The 12,987-nt window shown below is 34.5% G+C and overlaps 1 protein-coding gene across 4 annotated transcripts in view; it reads left to right on the top strand.

Moving 5' to 3' along the window:
* Positions 1–12,987, top strand: part of CSMD3 (CUB and Sushi multiple domains 3) — a 574,229-nt gene that overhangs the window by 203,067 nt on the left and 358,175 nt on the right. For all 4 annotated transcript variants that reach the window (XM_032747038.3, XM_032747036.3, XM_032747040.3 and 1 more), the window contains exon 6: positions 6,721–6,833. In XM_032747038.3, coding sequence (XP_032602929.2) covers positions 6,721–6,833 — 113 coding nt within the window. The remainder of the gene's footprint in view (positions 1–6,720; positions 6,834–12,987) is intronic.

The raw sequence follows: 12,987 nt of genomic DNA, 5'->3' as shown, positions 1-12,987 counted from the left end.
CTAAAGAGTGGCAATTTGAAGAGTGGAAATTTACTGTTCTAAAAATAAAAACCTGCTTTTTGTCATTCATTTGGCTGCAGTTCTGAGATATAGAAACAGCAATTAATATAATATCAAACTTGTGAGTGTCCTCATTCTCAGATACATAAAATGCTCAGTCCTGCTATAAATATTACAGGGACTGCCCATAAGAATTAGGTCTTTAACTAACTTCGTAACCACTTAAAACTTGGGTTACAATATTGCCCTCAAACTTCTAGTAGAGTGGTAGATTTTAGGCTCTCTTCTTTTGGGCATTTTTCCTTTACTTTTTTTAATGAATATTTACCATTTAGAAGGAGCTTGTTTTAGGAAGATACTTTTACTTTACTCTTTAAAGACTGAATTATGACTGCTTAATTTCTCATTGGAATTATGTGTTCTGTCATTTGGTATGACTGGATATTGGACTATGGCAATGCAGAAGAATAACTTAATCCTCTTCTTCTTTTGTTTTCTTTATGTATATGCTTGTTTCATTTCCAAGTTAATCTTTTCCTGTGTTATTTTTGTTTTCATCATTTGAAGTCTCATCTGCTTATTTTGATAGTGTAATTGCCTTTCAAATTAGTCTCTTTTCTGAAGCCAGTCTATCTCACAAGATGGACAATTCCTTAATCATACAGGGAATTAATGAGTGTACTGACACAAGAGCAGCCCTGATGCAACCCATCAGCAGTTTGAGTTTCACACATACAATTAAATGAAGAATTCAACTTACATTAAAATTCTCTAGCTTCTGTCACAGAGATGTCTCATTTAGTCTTTTTCTGAAATACAGATATACTAATATTATGTTAGTACTGCATAACTGTAAGCTACAATTAAAATTCTAGGGAAACCACAGCTCTTAAAATACTTACTTTATGTTGGAAATTCTTCACAGAAGCAAAATTTACAGGCAATTATCCATTTTGTTGACCTTTGTTATTATACAAAGATAACTGAAAATGCCTATTAGCATTTATTGGCATGTGATATCTTGAAAAAAAATTTAAATCCTGAGTTATCAGTTTAGACAGCAATAGATTTTGTAAGAAACATAAGAAGTTGGTGGATCTTTCTTTGCTTTTAGACAATATAGGTCAGAGAAATGTCCTTGCTCTGAAATGATTAAATGTAATTTGGATATAACATTTCCAGGGAAAAAAAAAGGCCAGTAACCAAAGCTGTCATCCAACAGACACTCACATCTATAATGAATGCCATTAAGACCCATTAAACTCATCAGTGAAATTGGAAACATAAAAAAAAAAAAAAAAATTATATGCCTAGTCCTACAAAATACTTACTCTTGTAGTACTTGACCAAAGAGTTAAGTTAGGTTAGTGTCTGAACTTCAATACAAACATCATACAAACTGATTTGGCACAATAGGAGAGATATGTTAACTTAATCATTAAATCTTTCAGGATCTTTCAGATAGAGTAATATATTAAATATTGAGTTGACATCAGCTTTGCTTCTTTAGTGTGAAACTGCTTGTTTTAAGCAGATATGCATTTATTAAATGAGAAACCTGAGTTTTAATCTTGTGCCCTTAACTCTGCATTGTTGGTTGGATCCTTTGCAAAAGATGTTTATCTCACTATGTGAAGTGTTGTTTTATGGAGTCAAGGCAGTCATGAAGAACAAAAGAAAGGGTCCCAGAAGTCTTTGGCAATGAGTATATGTTGTGTACAAATACAGGAGATGCAATAAGCTGTAAGATGTTGCTACTTCAAATTTATGTTTAATACAAGTACTGCCTAATTTAAGCATAATTTAACCAAACCAGACATGTCATTGATAAGGTACTGTTCTTTTGAGTATCTTTCCTCTCCTTTCAAGGGACAGGTGGATACTCTCTCCTTTAGTGTATTTTTCTGTGTAAGTATTAAACCCCGTGTTCTGGTTTGAAAGCAAAACAAATGAGAGACTCCAATGCAGAAATACAATTTATTGGGAAAAGGGAAAAAACCAAAAATACATGCAATGATACAAAAGGAAGACCACTGACAAAGTCAGAGTACAACTTGACACCCCTCTGGCCAGCGTGCTGGTAGCAGTCCAAATTGGAGTGGCTGCAGTCCTCTTGGGATGGCAGATGTTGTTGTTGTGTCTTCCCAGAAACCTGCGGAAAGACTGCCTCTCTGTCTAGAAATTCCAGGATTTATCCAGGCGGGAATCTCCTCCCCCTGGGCGGAGCATCTCACAATGGGCTGATGTTATTCTGAGTCACGAGGTGTGTCCTTAATCACCTGTTAAACAGAACTGGCTCCTGAGAGTGTTATCTCTGAGTCATGTGGCAAGACACTGATGGGCCTATTAACAGGAGATAAGGAAAACTGCCCAGAGGCAGCTCCTACTTGGATGGTAATAGGAAACTTCTTGGTCTTCAGTCTTGGACACCCCGATAGCACTTAATCATATGAACATGCATAGGCCTTATCAAAATATGTGATAATTTGCCCTTTTTTAATCAAAGCTTTATATACAGTAGTTTTATTTCAACATGCAAATAATACCAGTAAGAAAGAATGCACACAGCTGCAGTTTGTATCAAAACAAGCACTTAGGATTTTGTAATGCATATATATGTGTAATGAGATCTATGTATGCACTTAGTCATGCTTAGATGTAAGTCTTTGTTAACCTAAAGCTTTGTTAGAATTAGAAAGGGTTTCAGCACTGCTTATAGGTGTAGTATCAACCCCAATTTCTTTTTTAAAATTAATTCCATTTCTGTGAATCTGGCATATGAGGAAATGTAGAAACTATATGCTTCATTAAGAAGTTTTGGGGAAAAATTGCTGTGTATTTTTTAAAGAAAAGCAAAACTTTTTTCTCTTTGGAATATTTTTGGACATATTGAATGACTAAATTAAGGACTGCATTGCTCATAATAATCAGTGTATTGGCAATTGCAACAATCAGTGACAATATGTTTGTAAGAAATGTCGTTTTAGATGACTTTTAGAAATTAAAGCCAAAGTCTGGTACATGAGCAAGAAGGGAATGTTTAAATTACTTTTCAAGATTATAGCTATATGACAGTGTACATTTCAAATGTTAAAGTAAATGTATACTGTTCCTTTTCTAGAAGAAATAGAGGATATGCACTATGCTATTAAAAAAAGAAAACTCACCAACCTTGAATTCCATTTTGCAACATAAGGCAAAAATTATGTGTTAGAATTCTGAGGGCAAATAAAATACTAATTGACTTCACTGGATCAGAATTACCCTAAAACAGATGATTTTTTAAAATTACTACCTAAATAGTGTATAAAAGAAGAGAGTAGAGGCATATAGTTGTAATGAAGTGCAAGAATGAAATTTTAACTCTCAAAAATGTTACTCCCTTATTTCTTCTGTAAACTGTGGTTTACACACAAATTAAGTGCATAGATAGGAACTTCCCTGACATATCTACATGCAGTCTTACTCTTCTATTAATCCCTTGTTTAGCAACAAAGGTGCATTGTTTCAGAAAGCACTTCCTTTTTTTAATACATTTTGCAGTAGTCAATGCTGTTGACTGCACAGAGGGGTAAGATACTTTAAATCTCTGGTTCACAGCCAAGATTCTTCATGAACATTTCTAAGAGTTCATGAAAGACATCTGCAGAAGGGCAGCCTAATCTCTGTTGACTGAAATTTACTATGCAGGATTCTGTGCAGCTTGAGAAGGAGCTACATCTTTTGAATTATAAAAGAACATAAGACATGGTGGTTTACTTTGAACTTTAGGAAAATATTGTAGATGATGCAGCACAACTATGCTTGGATTAGTAACAGACACAGAAGTAGGTTGGGCTACTAATGTATTATTGTAATGGTGAACAGCTTTATAATTTTCTGAGAAGATAAATCGAGATGAGTAAAGGGACACTTATATCAAGAGAATCAATTTTGTTAGTTTGCAAATCAACTTTCTGGGAAGAATCCCATAGAACCCGTGAACTGCAAAAATCAGATTGTAGGAACTGTGAATTTAATTAGAAGTCAGCATAGATGTAAGGATAGATATATTAATTATCCTGATATACCTGATTTCATAGGTAAGCTAGAGTTTTAGCTATTTTAGAAAGAAAAAATTAGTCTTTTACTGTGAACAGATTTAAATGTCTAGGGTAATATTTTCTCACGGCTTGGACAATAAACTTGCAATTTATTTTTCACATAGTTGGAGAGAAACCTTCTTATAGGCAGAATATATATGAGTTAAAATACATGTTAGGAAATGTGTTTTACAGCCTTATTTTATTTCAATCGTTTAGTAAGATCTCTTCCAGTAATAGATTTATTCTAAAATATGCAAGCAGTGAAAGGTTGTTGCCTCTATCTCTTGCCTAAAAATTATTTATAGAGTGAGAATTTAAATAAAAGAACTATTTCCTCTTGCATTATTAGGTAATAATATTGTAGAGAGAAATAGCTGTACTGAAAAGGATACCCAACTTCTACCTTCCTAAAAGCAAGCCGCAAATTATGGTGTACTTCTTACATCTGTAGCAAGAAATTTGTAGCAACTAAAGCCACTTTATGACTGTTAGAAAATGTGTTTCATTCTAAAATTCACAAGGAAAATGCAGAAATATTTGATGTTTTCTAATTGAAAGCTGTAGGCTTCTGCCTCTTAGGCTTTATATATATGCCAGTGTATATGACTTTAATTGGTACAGAGCAATGTGCATTCACCACATCCTTTTGCAGTCTAATAGCACTATTTTTTTTTTTTTGTTTGGTTGGTTTTTTTTTAATTTTTTTAACTTCATCATCTGTATTTCTTGGATTTAGAATTTGAAGTCAATGTGTCATTCAACTGAAATGAATTGTGTGAGCTAATATGTTTCCACAGTATAAAAACATTATTTTGCAAGTATGTGAAGGAGTTTTAATAGGCCGTGGTGTCAGTCAAGCCTTTTGTCATTTATATCAGTGCCTGAGGGAACAAGGGTGCTAGTGCAGCTTCAGAAATTTGGGAAGTTTTCATAATCATGTTTTGTTTTGAGATGAAGTGGGTGGAAAAAGATGAACACTACCTCTAAATTGTCATAATTTCAAAAGTCTTCCTCACAGAATAGTACCTATACAAACTTATTAAGCAAGGTTTTGGCTTTTATTTCACTCAAAAAAATCACTTCAGAATTGGTTTATTATGAATAGAGTTTTTCTCAAAATAAAACAGGAATCCATTATGTCTGAACATAAAATGACATACTTATTGGCTAGTATTTTATTTTAACTACAGGAAGAGTTCTGTTTATAACTAAATGGAAGAACATAGGCAAATATGTTGACATTCTGAAGATGTGACTTATCTTTCTGGTTTTAGTGAGAAGTATAATATTGAATTATTGGCTTGATGTAAGAATTTTCTATCTGAACTTTATTGACCTTCTTTATAATATGACATCTCATTTAAAAATAAAATAACAAAAAATCCCAACACATAAAAAAACCCCATAAAACGACAAACCAAAAAAGCACTAAAATCCTCAAACAAAAAAGAACCTAAATTCAGACTTTCTTAATAAGCCAGTCAAGATGAAGGATACTATAATTGGAGCAATATCATTATGCTCCAAACAAATAAAACCAAAACAGAAAACCAATTTGTTTGACAAGACAAACAGAAACACAAAACAATAAAAAATCCAGATAATTTTGTATTCTGGGTCTAATGGCTCATAGTTAATTTTTTTTATAGAAGCCCATAAGGTACTATAGTTTGGATTTGTGGCTAAACAAGACTTGATAGCACAACAATGTACTGGCTACATCTGAGCTGTGCTTGCACAGTATCAAGGCTTTCTTTCCCCCTAGACCAGGCATAGGTAGGATACTGGGAAGGGAATTTACTGAAAGGATATTTCATACCATTCATGGTCGGCAATAAAAAATTACAGGTGCTGAGAGACAGCTGCTAATCATTGCAGACCATTTTGATTGATCTATTTGCGGAATATGGTGAATGATTGCTTCTGTATCACTTCCTTTTTTTCTCAACTCTTCACTTACTAAACTGTCTTTGGAAGTGTCTCTCTTGCTTTTGCTCTTCCTTTTCTCTCCCCTTACAATTGTTTGGGGCAGGGAAAGGAAGGAGTGAGCAGCTTTGTGGTGCCTGACTGCTAGCTGGGGTTAATCCACTAGAATTCCCTACTCTTCTTGTACATCTAATAATTAATTTTCAAATCCACACAAGTGATGGAATATTTCTTTTATCTTTATACCCTGAAAATAGAAAATTACTTACTCTTGAAAAATACATTTCTATTTTATCATTTTAGATGGTGGTTTGCATAAACTAAGCTCTGTCCTTCCATGTCTTGAAGGTGAAAGTCACAAGGTACAAACCTTTTCCTGGTGCTCAGAGCAGTGTTCTGCCTAGCCCATTATCTGACCTGTGTTGACAAAAATTCTTTCTAGCCTGAGTGCCATGTACTTCCATTTTTACAGTGCTGTGTCTGACCAATAACATGGTTGTGTAGTTTCTGGCTTAGCACTGATTTGTATCCCATCACTTGGTTGGGCATACTGTACAATTTTGTCTGTTCATGCTTCTTAATATGCTACTAACCAATAAATAAAAATTTCCACAGAGGGCATTTCAATGAATGCTAGTTTGAATATAAAACTTTTCCTGATAATATTGAAATTCTTTATTATTTTTTTTATTTATTTGTTTTATTTCAGTCTCTCTGGAATGAATATACCTCCTCCAGTTATAAGCAACAAAAACTGGCTCAGACTACATTTTGTAACAGACAGCAATCACCGATACCGTGGATTTAGTGCCCACTACCAAGGTACATTTAAAGAAATAAATTTTAATGGTGGCTGTATTTGTTAGAAAAAATAGTGCCTGAAGATTTAGGAAATGGGAAGGATTACTTAAAAAAAAAAAAAAAAGCGCCTCATAAAAGTATAGTTGGTTTTTCAACTTGCTATATCAAATTACAGTCTGTTAGAATATATATGTGGGTGGTGTATTATCTAGTGTATCTAAATTCAGTTACCAAAAAAAATATTACAGGAGATACCTGCTTTACTTTAATCTGTACAAGTACTTAGCTTTTTAAATGGTCCTAATATTCTGGAAAAATACTGTGGAACAGTAATGGAGAGAATGTCTTTATCATTAAATTTTGGGAATGACTCTATAGTTGTATAAGGTGTATTTGTAATGGAGTAAGTTTCTGTTTACTAAAGTAGCATTTAATCACTATTACTTTTTACTATGTTTTGGAATGCTTTGCATTATTAAAAGTTTAATAAACCAGAAAGATTCTCACCCACAGTCTTTATGAACAAACATCTATTTTGAGTAAGAATAAAAGCATCCGAAGCATAATTTTGGGAAAGTCACGGTTTGAAATAAGGTCATTCTAATGATGAAGTGCTAATGAAAATGAAATGTCAATAGTGCAAGGTAATACCATAAATAATATTTTTCAATATCCACAGTGTATCAATGGATCTTCAGGGAACAGTAACCCTTTTTTGTGTTTTTGTGCTTTTTTCATTTATCTGATGAAAAACAAATCATGGCATTCCTATCAGTATCTAGTTCAAGAATTTATTTTACAGTTTCTTATAGAAAATCTAGCATAGGAAGAAGTTAGTTATAAAACGTTTTGCAGAGTCTGATAAAATTAGTCAAGTAATGCAAAAATTGCAATTATCAAAAGCCTATGACTAATGTTTTTAATTTGGTCCTTGATAATAGGAAGTTTTACAGCTCTATGTGATTGCTTCAGATAGTATATTCTAAACAAGAACAGAAAAAATTGATTACTATTTTCAGTAGGTATTTTATATCTTTATTTCGACTTCCTGAGTTCATAGATGTTCTAGAATGTGTATTCTGAATGAATTTATATGAAAGAAGCTTTCTTAATATAGCTTCAGGGCTGCTATAATGATTTATGAAAACACTGACTCATTTTCTGCATATATCTTTAATACCACATATGATAAACCAAACTCTTTACTAAGAAGTTGCTAGCTTATGGGACACTAAAAAGGATGTAGGAATTCTGTCTAATAAATCTACCCCACAATTTAAAAACCATATGATAATTATTTTGGTGGTTTAAATGAAGTGTTTTGGATTGTTGAGCTGTTTCTTCTGAGCTAGTGAGAAAAGAACAAACCATGTTTCACGGTAAACGTACATGCATTCCTGCCAAAAATATGAGGTAGCTAATGAAAGAGAACAGGCTTATGTGTTTCATCCAAGACCCATAAAACGTGTGAGTTGATAGGTGTGGGAGATTTGAATATGCTGTCTGTCTTCTATTTCTCCTTACTGCCTTAGAATGTAGCGATTAAATAATAGTGGGTTTACTATTTTGGTTTGCTTATTTAATATTTAATTGTGTATTGCTGAATGTATGTTAAAGTTGACTAAACACCAAGTTGTTAAATGCTGCAACAGCATACTTAATATGAAGAAAATGTCTTTTGCAACTCTAAAATAAATGTAGGCAGTAAAAAAATTCAGCATGTAAAGTAATTACATGTGCATACTCAAGCCTATATGATCAATAAAAAATAACCTTGATAGTAGAAAATAGAAAAACACATGGTCAGATAATAGGGGATGTGTATTTTCTGGTAGGTTAATGGTAGACTAAAGGAGAGAATGTAAGGAATTAAATAAATATCATAGAATCAAAGAATGGTTTAGGTTGGAAGGGACCTTTAAGATCATCTAGTTCCAACCCCTGTGCCATGAGCAGGGAAACTTCACTTGACCAGGTTGCTCAAATTCTGCCATGAACACTCCTATGGATGGGATATATTAAAAAACCTTCCAACATTTAGAAAATAAACAATAAATATATAGCACAAAATATTTCAGTTTTTTGAGAACAGTAGCCTTAAATTTTTCAATTAGAGATAATTTTAAGCCTTTTTGTAATGACAAATTTCAAACTTTAATTTCACTTATACTCTGACATGAGTTTTCTGAAAATCAGATAAATGATGAAAAATTTTAAAGTATTGCAAAATGTCATGTAGTACAAGGGCTTGATTTTATTTTCAAGGGTCTTTTTCCTGCATTACTTTTGAGAGGGAATATGTTAATTCTTTCAATAGTTTTTTTAATCAGAGTGCTACTCAGTAGTAGCTGTGTTAAAATCTCCGTCCTTCCCCTGCTTAATTGATGTAGATTGACTGTAACTTCTTTCTGTGTTCCTGAAACATGGTATTTGCTACATATTACCACTATAAACATAATTACTAATTTCTTAGTACTTCCTATAGTTTAATTTTCTTTAGCCTATTGTTACATATTTTTAAGGACCTGGACTTCAAATTCTGAACTTCAGAATACTGCATAATTTTATTCTGTCACTGTGTGGCACTGCAGTACCCTTTTCAACTAATCACTCCCTTGGCTTACTGATTTTGTTTGCACTAGTGCATGTTTTGTTAGTGTATTCAGGTCATGGTTTAACCCTAAGTAGCAGTGAGGCCCCCTCACCACCACTGACTTCACTCCATCCTCAGAGTACTGTGGCAGCAGCTTTCTGGCCACAGAGAGCAACAGACAACTTTCCCAGACATTGTCCTGGGGAAGACTGTGAGAAGATCAAAGAAAAGAATGATAAAAAAGTCTTATCTTCACTTGCTGCACCTGTTGTTGTGAACATGTGGAATGTGTTAAGGAGATTTGTTTACCAAAGGGTGATTTCTTAATTGGCCACTGGTCATGGTGTTTGGATTCAAGGATCAATTGAGTCCACCTATATCATGACTGTCAGTAAGGGAAATGGGTTTCTTAATAAGTATAATAAAGTGATTGATCAGCCTTCTGAGAATCATGGAGCCAATGCTGATTATTACCCAGCTGGGAGCATGCAATGACAGAGTACAATAGGGCAGAAAATAGGAAGAACAAGAGTAAGAAATTTCATGGTTAGAATGAAGATGTGGCAAATCATTCATAAACTCCTATACTGGAAAAAATGGCCTTACTATAAAACCTTTAATGACTATTTTGGGTGTTGGAAAACAAAGACAAATAGTAAAGAAATTATGAAAAACACCTTTACTCTCCTCTTTTGAAAGCTTAACTTCATTCCAAACACTATCCTTCCCTCTGTTCTACCACAGATTACTCTTTGGCTCTTTGGTGATGTGATAGCTGATAGCCAGTGCAGAGGGTTCAGGTCAAAGTGTAAGAGTTCATTTCTGCTGTTCCTCATTTCTCACTCTTTTCTTCTGCCATTTCTTCCTTCTTACTCATTTCTTCTGCCTTGATGTGCATTGACAATGGACCATTGTCTCTTAGGGGTAGAACCTGCTTCTGTATCGGTTATCCATGAACTACAACCCCTTTGAGGGTATTACTAGCTCTGGAATGGAGCATGTGTGCTCTGATCTTGTTCCTTTCCCTTAGTGTTTATTGCCTTATCTTAAATACATCTTCATGGAAATGTCACAAATTCTACTGGTGGACTCTGTCCTGTGGTGTGTCCATTGTGGAGCCAGATGTGGTCAGCTGTGACCAGCATGGGACTAAGCACCAGTTTAGTGTCTGCTGAAGGGAGACATTACATGTTCAGCCCTATAACCCTCTGCCACCAAACCCCTGGCATTTATCCTAATTACAGTCTTATTCCCTGCTGTTTTCTTAAGTTTATGAAAACTGTTTTTTAAGATTCTTTTTCATAAGGCAGCCTCACCTAGCTGAGCTTCAGTGTAATACCTAAAGCTGTTGTGGCCTAGACATTTGAAAAGAAGACTAAAAGTGATGCACTGCAAAGTCAAAATATAGTTGCCTATGGAAAAAAAAAAAAAAATAGAAAACCTAGTGTATTACATTATTTTTTCTAAACACAATTTTAATGCAATTAAATATATTTTCCTAATTTTCTGTTTAACACCTTGCAAATAGGCATGGGCCTTTAACGCCTTTAAAGTTTTTTTAAATTTACTTATACAGAAAAAATGAAATCTGATGAGGTACATGAAACTGGGAAGCTCTCAGCTTCGTTGGACTATGCAGTCATGTGAATTATGTGTATTACTTTCTTTTAAGAGGCAACTTTATTCATGAATGGTATTAATTTATACAATATTTAAAAGACATTGGTAAACAATAACCAATGTAGTTGGAATAGAAATTTCAATATGAAATTTCATTTAGAGGAGAATCAAAATATTTCCCTACCTAGACTGTGGTGCATTAACCCACATATTCTTGCTTGTCTGGTCATCTGTGTTTCAGCACTTCTTTCTCTTCACTGAGAGTTCCTTGCCTTGGTGCTTTCTCTTCTTGTTGCCTTGTTAAAACTCACTTTGAATCAGAAACTGTTGGCTGAAGTAGAACAAAAGCTTCTTTGGATCTTGAAGCAACTGCTTCACTGTTTCTTGGCACCAGTAATCCTCTTTTGCTGTTTCTAAAATTAGTTGTGCTCTTTTACTACTTCCATTTCCTCATATTTAAAAGTATGCAAATGGTTAATCTCCTTCACACTTTACAGCCAACTATGTGGAGCTGAGGTTGAATAAATGTGAACACCTTGAGTGCAGGATGAAATATAAAGAAAAAGATGTTGAAAAGTTTCTTCTTGCTCTGCTTGATTTTCTATTGTTACTTTCTTTTTCTTTCTGTCATTTTGTTTATGAATAGAAATGTATCTTCATCCATAAATTATTTATGGAGCTAGCTTTTACTAAATTTTTTCTTAGTTTTGTTTTCAGAAAGAATGTAAAGCAATTGCCAATCAGGTAAAGAACAATAGTACTAAGCTGCCTTACAACATCATGGCTAGAGTTGGCAGAAGAGAAAAACTTCTTTATCACTTTTTTTCACAATTTTAGGCAATTTAGTCAGGATTTTGTCATTCCTTTCTTATCTCAAAAGCTATTGCAACAAACACTACACTGTAGTACTGCTGAAAGACTAGCAGCTGTAACAGAAACATAGGTAAGATTTTTGTTTAAACACCTATAGGTATCTGCATACCCATTAAAGCTGGAGAGCTGTGAAGTGCTGTGCCTGTATATATGTGTGTGGAGACCCTGTGAGGCATCCCATGGTTTGGAGAGACACAAGAAGCTTCCCTCAAAAAACTGTTAAGACCCTAATGGCTGCTTCCCCATTTTCTATGTCTGCTCCTATGTCCCTGAGCCACTCCCTCCCTATTCCCTGATTGGCCCTTATCTTTGTACTGCCCCGAGACCAGGGTCAACTCTGTGCCCTTTGAGAGAGAAAACCTGGGCCTTCCATGTGTGTATGTGCCTGGGACTCTGAACATCTCACTGTGTGGCTGAATTAAACATCTGTGAATACCATGCAAAGGCCCTTTCTGCTTCTTTACCCTGGACTTTACTAGCAGCAATTCAGGCTACAACATATGTGCAGTGATGCATCACAGAAATCACCTAAGATACCCCATGTATTTCTTTGGCAATGGCAAAAGTGCAGAAGTTCTTTGGGCAGACAAACCAAGATGTTACCAAGATGTATGTTATGAAATTAAAAAATTTCTCCAATCCAAATTATGTATGGGTAACTGAACTTTTCCCATACTTTGCTAATCCTGCCAGTGTGGGTTTCAGAGTGACCACATGGTAGATGTTGGGTAGAGGTGTTCTAGAGTACAAGAGACATCTGTGTGGTGCTGGCAAGTTAGAATTTACAGGAGATCACATGGTGTGTTTTGTATATCAGACACCTAAACACTAAGCGGACGTTTCCTCACAGCTAGACAGTGGAGAGAGTCAGAAAAAAGGTAAAACTCATGGATTGAGATAAAGCCAATTTAACACAATAGAAGACAATGGGAAAGTAGTAGTTTCATTAGGAAATAATGGTAAAAGAATATACAAAACTAGTGGTGCATAAAGCAACTCACCACTTGCCAACCAATTGATTCCAGTCCCTGAGCAGTGGTTGCTGCCTCCCAGACAAGTTGCCTCATCCCCTGTTCAGCATGATGTCAT

The sequence above is a fragment of the Taeniopygia guttata genome, chromosome 2 (assembly GCF_048771995.1).
Source record: "Taeniopygia guttata chromosome 2, bTaeGut7.mat, whole genome shotgun sequence".
Classification (NCBI taxonomy): Eukaryota; Metazoa; Chordata; class Aves; order Passeriformes; family Estrildidae; genus Taeniopygia; species Taeniopygia guttata.
Note: the sequence above shows the minus strand (reverse complement) of the source record. Positions and strands in the feature narration are given on the sequence as shown.